This window comes from Aulostomus chinensis, chromosome 24 (assembly GCF_037954235.1).
Source record: "Aulostomus chinensis isolate RoL2024-O1b breed Wild chromosome 24, RoL_Achi_v1.0, whole genome shotgun sequence".
Taxonomy (NCBI): domain Eukaryota; kingdom Metazoa; phylum Chordata; class Actinopteri; order Syngnathiformes; family Aulostomidae; genus Aulostomus; species Aulostomus chinensis.
Window position 1 is genome coordinate 5,110,001 of NC_141343.1, and position 7,500 is coordinate 5,117,500.

A 7,500-nucleotide genomic window follows, 5' to 3' on the forward strand; every position below is an offset into this window, starting at 1 on the left:
TGACAACAGTCAGCATCCGACCTCTCAGGAGTCGCTCAGGGTTGTCCAGCTGTGGCTGAAACAATCAAAAGGCTGGAATGATCGCAGATGTGGCGTCGATGTGCTGAAAGCTGCTCTCCGTGAAGCACAACTGGTGTCAAGCTGCATTTTCAGAGAGAAAATTCACACTCTGTGTCATCACTGCTCTGTAGGTAGCAGACCCTTCAGCACCTTCAACGAGAACAGAGCAACAGACTTCTACAACCCTAAATAATGACTCAGCAGGTTCACAATGAGAGCGTGTGAGGAGGAGGAGGACTGAAGGGAGGAGGAAGATGTCAGCTTAACATGTCATTGGCCTGAGAGCGCTCGCGACTCAGCTGCATGTTTGATGACTCCAGGAAAGAAAAAATGTAGAATTACACAGAAACAGCAAGAATCCCAGTCATGCAGGCACATGCCTGTGTGTGTGTGTGTGTGTGTGTGTGTGTGTGTGTGTGTGTGTGTGTGTGTGTGTGTGTGTGTGTGTGTGTGTGTGGCCTTTGACCTCTGACTCAATTTGACCTTTACTCTTTGCGAGCTGCGGTCACAGGAGTGCCTGTGTGAGCGGCGATGTTGGGCTGGAGTAACCCTCCGCCAGGACGTCACTGGGCTCCCTCTGACCGTCGCTGACGACCGTACGAAGGCGTGAGAGAATGTTTGCTGGAGGTGGCTGAGAACCGCCACTTCATCATTTCCTCTCCCTCGTCTGTGACTCTTTTCTTTTCCATTTCCACTGTTTTTCTTCACTTTTGCCCCCATTGATGTGATTTTGTTCCAAGCTCTGTTTCAGCTTTCATATATGAGAGGATAAAGAATGAAACTGGGAGTAAAGACAAAGAAACAGCAATGGAGAGATGCTGATTTTGGACCAGACAGCTCTGGAGGAAATTCTCCAACCAGCTGAGGTGTTTATGAGACAGAGATAAAACAGGAAGAGCCATAACTTAATGCACTCACGCTACAGGCAGCAGAGAACTCGGGCTTATCAAGTAAAACAGGCGCTAAAAGCCTTTCTGAGGCCTGCGCTCCCATGGCAGCACTCAGCCCCACAGCCCCGATCAGCCTGCTGATGGGAGGAGACGAGAATGGCAGAGGGAGAGAAGGAGAGTGAGAAAGAGGTAAAGTGATCTCTCCTCTCTGCGTCAACCCTTCAGATTCGCGGTGGAAGCAACGATGCTGCCAGCAGACAAACGCATCATCAACACATCGTCGACCGTCGTTTACACGGGTGCAGGCAGGCAGTGTTCGTGGAGTCAGAGAGGCTGTAGCAGGTCATGACCTCATCACCCACGCGCCGGTCTCATCACCACAGAGAGAAATCAGAGCAGTGGCACATTGAATTCACTGAACTGAACTGTTGGACTGGGATTGGTCCACAACTGAGGACATCAGTTCTCCTCAAAGCCTTAGAGCCACTTCACACTGCAGGCTCCAGAACATTTGGGGGTCGACGCACCGCCATATAGACTGAACCAGTCAGGTGACGCAGGTGATGCTGCATGTATGAAGTCTGTGAGTTCTGGACCCTCCAGCACGCCAGGCGCTCGCTCAACAGGACCACTCATCACGTTAACTTTGTTTTTGCTGCTGATACGATTCAATCCTGCATGTCAGCGGTTGATTCGCCATCAGCTCCGTGCGCGCCGCCGCTCGCTGCTGCGAGTGCAACGTTGTGATTACAAAATGTCAGTTAACCCTAAAAATTCTGAAGAACTGCAGTGAATGTTTCCAGTGCTTCCTGCTCCGGCGAGCAGACGAGTGCACAGACTCAGATAGGCGCTGGCTGTGAGTGCCAGTCTGCCTTCAGTGGTCTTCTTTATGAGGAACCACCATCCCCTCCCACACAAACACATAGTTCGCCGCTAGCCAAGTGCAAATGCTGGCACCGCAACAGAAAGCTACAATAGAACAAAACATGTTCCATCACTGAGAGCGACTAGAGCGCTAAACGTATGAATAGAGATTCTGCTAAGCTGCTGTTGACTACAAACACACAACAAGTCAGGTTTCGGTGGAGCAGGTGGTGCCCTCCACGAACGCTGGGTGGTCCCTAATCCCACAGGGCTGCATCGTCTCTGACTATCATCAAATTAAACATCGGTTCTCACTGTAAATGGAACCTGATTTGTAGCCCCCCTACACATACACACACACACACACACACACACACACACACATACACACACACACACACACACACACACACACACACACTAATGAGTTTCATGTGAGGGGCATTAAAACAGCGACTAGACCTGTGAAACTAACTGGATGAAGCAGACAAGCTGCTCTCACACACACACACACACACACACACACACACACACACACACACACACACACACACACACAAACACACGGGTTCTCGTTCAGTGGTACAGTTCTCTGGTTGTTGACGGTCCCACATCCTCGGTCACACAAGAGAAATAAACGGGGGAAAGTCAACATTTATTCGATTCAGCTGAAATTAAAAAGAAGCTGCACGGTTTAATAAGGAAAACACAAAAAGAATTTCATTTTCGATATTCACCGAGCTGCATTACGCACTTCATTCAGAGGCAAATTTCAGAGTCTCTTCTGAATTTTTCTGGCTTTATGTAAGTTTTAAAAACGTCTTTTGACTGAGGAACGCTCAGGTTCCATTGAGTATGAAGCAGGGGAACGTGCTGCAGCTTCATCTGGTTCTACTTACACATTCTGATACGTTTACTTATAGATCTCATTTCAAGTGTGATTTATGTCGTCAATGAAAATCCTTCTCTCTGATGACAACTTCATGATGCAGCCAAACACTTAACCAGAGGGTTGGAGCTGATCCACGTCAGGCTCATTACCCACCGGAATGGTAGCAGATACAGATGTGACATCAGCAACCGAGCGAGACCGTTCTGACAGGAGGAGGAGCTGCAGGCCTCAAAACACACCCACAACACAATATCTCATGAACCTCTTGCAAAGAGGAACGTTTGCTTCGAGCACTAAATGAGGAGTCCTGAGATCCCCAAAGATTCTGGGATTCAGAGATCATTTGTGTCAGCAAGCAGGTGTGCAGAGACACTGAGCGGCGAGGAGGAGCGGCGAGGATTAACTCCAGCAATCAGTGGGGCAGGTTGTCTCTGGGATATCACTGAACATGCAAAACAGGCTTAACTCACACACACACACACACACACACACACACACACACACACACACACACACACACACACACGCACACACACACACACACGCACACACACACACACCTAACTCCTTGTGTGCCTGAGTTTTTATTTGCATATTTGGAGAAAGCAGGAAAATATCAGAACAGCACAAGTGGTCCACGTCCCGGTCCGGGCCGACGTGTGCAGCAGCACCGCCTCATCATGGCCTCTGTGCCATTCGTCTGCAGCTACTCGCTCCAACTGAAGTTGTTGTGTGGCCAGCGTGCCACAGGCCACTGTTGCGTAATGGCACAAACACACACACACACACACACACACACACACACACACACACACACACACACACACACACACACACACACACACACACACACACAGGGGGGCTGACTTGCAAACACTGCATTCATTCAGCTAATGGTCCTGAATCCACAGCAAACAGAGATGTAGGGAACGCACCGACGGGAGCTGCAAGGGTTAACGCCCATAAGCTGAGCGGCGGAGTGCAAAGCCCATTAGCACAGTCAGGAGAGTCCTGATGGTCAGCAGACGCACGTGACGCAACACACAAATCTGTTCCCCATCACTGCATCTGGGTGTAAATAGCATCACATGGTGGGGGGGCTCGCAACCAGAACATCACAGGACACATTAATGTGGTGGAAGGAGCACGCGCACACACACACACACACACACACACACACACACACACACACACACACACACTCTCTCTCTCTCTCTCTCTCTCTCTCTCTCTCTCTCTCTCTCTTTCTCCAATCCAAGGGTCACAAGCAGCTCTCTCCGTCTATTCCCCAGTAAGCCTCTTACTATCTGGCTGCTCTGGATGTCTCCGCTCGCTCTACGTTTGAACTGCCAGTCAGTTCTCAGTAAACAGGAAGTCTGAGCTGCTGCTGATGAAGATGAAGATGATGACGACCCCAGCGCTCTCAACACAAAGGCCCCGCTTGTTCGCCAGCTGCCACTGTCCTCCACTCATCCAGACATCGAGCAATAACACCCATAAAGCCATACACTTGATAGAGTCCCGGTACTCCAGTTGTAGTACCAATGTAGCATGACCAGGTTCTGTTGGCCCCACATGTGACAGGGCAGCTGCTGCCCCTCTGGCCACTGAGAGTCAGCAGCTCTGGAAGTTGGGAAGGAAAAGAGGCTGAAACCATTTGGCCTAAAGTTGGTTCATCAGCACTGGTAGACCCCCAGCTTCCTGTATCTGTCACCTACCATGACGCAATATGGGTAGTTATTACACAGTCCTGGTAGTTGTTACAGTACTAGTAGAGGTTAACACAGCAGTAGTAGTGGTTTACACAGTGCTAGTAGTGGTAAACAGCACTAATAGTTGTTAACACAGCACTTATAGTTGTTAACACAGCACTAGTAGTGGTTAACAGCACTAGCAGTGGTAAACAGCACTAATAGTTGTTAACACAGCACTAGTAGTGGTTAACACAGCACTAGTACTGGTTAACACAGTACAAGTAGTGGTTAACACAGAACTAGTACTGGTTAACACAGTAAAAGTAGTGGTTAACACAGCAATAGTAGTGGTTTACACAGTACTAGTAGTGGTTAACACAGTACTAGTAGTAGTAAACAGCACTAATAGTTGTTAACACAGCATTGATAGTTGTTAACACAGCAGTAGTAGTAGTGGTTTACACAGTAGTAGTAGTGGTAAACAGCACTAATAGTTGTTAACACATTACTAGTAGTGGTTAACACAGTACTAACAGTGGTAAAAACAGCACTAATAGTTGTGAACACAGTGCTAGTAGTGCTTAACACAGTACTAGTAGTGGTAAACAGCACTAATAGTTGTTAACACAGTACTAGTAGTGGTTAACACAGCATTGATAGTTGTTAACACAGCAGTAGTAGTAGTGGTTTACACAGTACTAGTAGTGGTTAACACAGCATTGATAGTTGTTAACACAGCAGTAGTAGTAGTGGTTTACACAGTAGTAGTAGTGGTAAACACAGCACTAATAGTTGTTAACACATTACTAGTAGTGGTTAACACAGCACTAGTAGTGGTAAACACAGCACTAATAGTTAACACATTACTAGTAGTGGTTAACACAGCACTAGCAGTGGTTAACACAGTACAAGTAGTGGTAAACAGCACTAGCAGTGGTTAACACAGTACAAGTAGTGGTAAAGAACACTAATAGTTGTTAACACATTACTAGTAGTGGTTAACACAGCACAAGTAGTGGTAAACACAGCACTAATAGTTAACACATTACTAGTAGTGGTTAACACAGCACTAGCAGTGGTTAACACAGTACAAGTAGTGGTAAACAGCACTAGCAGTGGTTAACACAGTACAAGTAGTGGTAAAGAACACTAATAGTTGTTAACACAGCACTAGTATTGGGAAACACAACACTAATAGTTGTTAACAATGCTAGTAGTTGTTAACACAGCACTAGCAGTGGTCAACACAGTAGAAGTTGTGGTTGTTGTGTTCGTCGTGATTAACACAGTATTAGAAGTTGTTAACAGTACTAGTTGTTATTAAAAAGAACTAGTTGTTAACACGTTACTAGTATTGGTTAACACGTTACTAGTTGTGGTTAACACAGTACTAGTAGTCGTTAACACAGGTCGGGTCGGCTGAGACGCGTCCCTGTTCAAACGTCATTCACCTTCTACGCGTTCATGTTTATATTTTTTCTTTAATACTCTAGGGGTTTTCTGTGGTCTCGTGACGTCGCACACACACACACACACACACACACACCCCGCAGCTCGTGCAGCAGCAGGTGTGCAGCCTGGTGCACCTGTGAACCGCCATGACGCTCCTGGTGCTCATTCCACGCACATATCTAAAGCATGTGATCAGGAGCACCCACCACCACCTTTGCCTGAACCTTCTGCTAAGCGGCCCGCAGCCCGGTGGTTCTCCACCGGTGTTGGGGGCGTCCAGTGGTTCGGCACCTGTTCACTGTCCAACACGTCAAACTTCTCCTCGCCGTCAGATAAAGAGAGGAGCTGAGCTGAGACGGTGCTATGATGATGTCACTCACCTCCCAGCCCGCTCAGGGTCGCCGCTCGGGAGGCTCCGGAGAGCAGACCGACCACCGGGAGCAGCAGCAACACGGCGCCGACCGGACTCATCGTCCCTGGACTCCTGTCTTGTCCGGGGCCGAGGTGGATCTCTGCTCGCTAGACCTCCTCACCCCGATTTCTCATCCTCGCCCGGGAGTCACTCTTCCTGAACTTCCAGCGGAGGAGCTTCCTCCGCGGCGGGAATGGACCAGTGCAGAGGTGTTATCTGGACGCGGCGGTGCTTTGTCCGGTACCGTGGTCACAGGTTCCTCTCCTCCTCCCGGAGCTGCGGTGCGCACAAAGCGCGCAGGAGTGCACACATCCGCTCCGCGCAGGCTGGCGGCTCGTCACCGGCTGGGAGAAGCGCCACGGCGGGAGGCGGTCGCCGCCGGCGGGTCCAGGAGCAGCCGCGGAGGCGAAGTAGCGGCGAAACTAATCCAAAGTAGCGAGCGTGTTGTCCGTGAAGAACCGCGTCCCGGGCTGGAGCCAGCTGAAGCCCCGCTCCCTGCCCCGGTGTCGCCCACCACGCAAGCTTCCGCTGGCCTCCTGCCTCCGGTCACTTCAGGAGATTAAAAACAAGAAAAAAAGCGAAAAAAGGAAGAAAGCACGTTCGAAATCACGACAACGAGCAGAACCCGGCGTGTTGCGGTCCGTCGCTGAGACTGCTTGGGAGGCTGTGGAACGACAGAGGATCTTGCTTCTTGCTGCTGCTGCTGCTGCTGCTCCGCGGCTCCAGCGCCCCGCCCTCCGGAAACCAAGCGCACAACAGGTAAGAGGGTGACGTCACGGCCAACAGGTGCGCCGCCGCGGAACACAGGAGGAACTGAAACGCCTCAAAGACAGTGAATGTGTGTGAAGTCCAGTGATGAAGCCGAGCCTTCAGCGGGAGCCGTCGCTGCCACGGAGAAACCGGAGTTCCAGTAAACCAGACTCGCAAACTCAACACTCCAGACACTTCTGAGTTTTCTGTGCCTTGTTTTTATTCACTAATTCTCTGAAACATCTCAACGACAATATTCTCAATAAAAATGTTCCATGCTTCTCTCCAACGTGAGGTCACATGATCACAACCAGGTATCTGGATGGTTTATGGCTTCAGATTCCTCCAGACACCCGTGGGTGCCTGTGCTTGTTCTCCCTGCTCCTTCCAAAGCCCCCCTCTGGTCTAATGTTGTGTTCCTTAATCCACCTGTCAATCATCTGACATCATGTGGTGGGGGGTGGAGCCCTTAAAGTAAAGATGATT

The 7,500-nt window shown here is 49.6% G+C and overlaps 1 protein-coding gene across 1 annotated transcript in view; it reads right to left on the bottom strand.

The window, feature by feature from the left end:
- sema4f (sema domain, immunoglobulin domain (Ig), transmembrane domain (TM) and short cytoplasmic domain, (semaphorin) 4F) overlaps window positions 1–6,968 on the bottom strand; it is a 43,476-nt gene extending 36,508 nt beyond the window's left edge. Inside the window, exon 1 of the mRNA XM_086197800.1 lies at window positions 6,233–6,968. Within this exon, the coding sequence (XP_086053926.1) occupies window positions 6,233–6,323 (91 nt within the window). The 5' untranslated portion in view covers window positions 6,324–6,968. The remainder of the gene's footprint in view (window positions 1–6,232) is intronic.
- Between the last annotated feature and the right edge of the window lie 532 nt (window positions 6,969–7,500).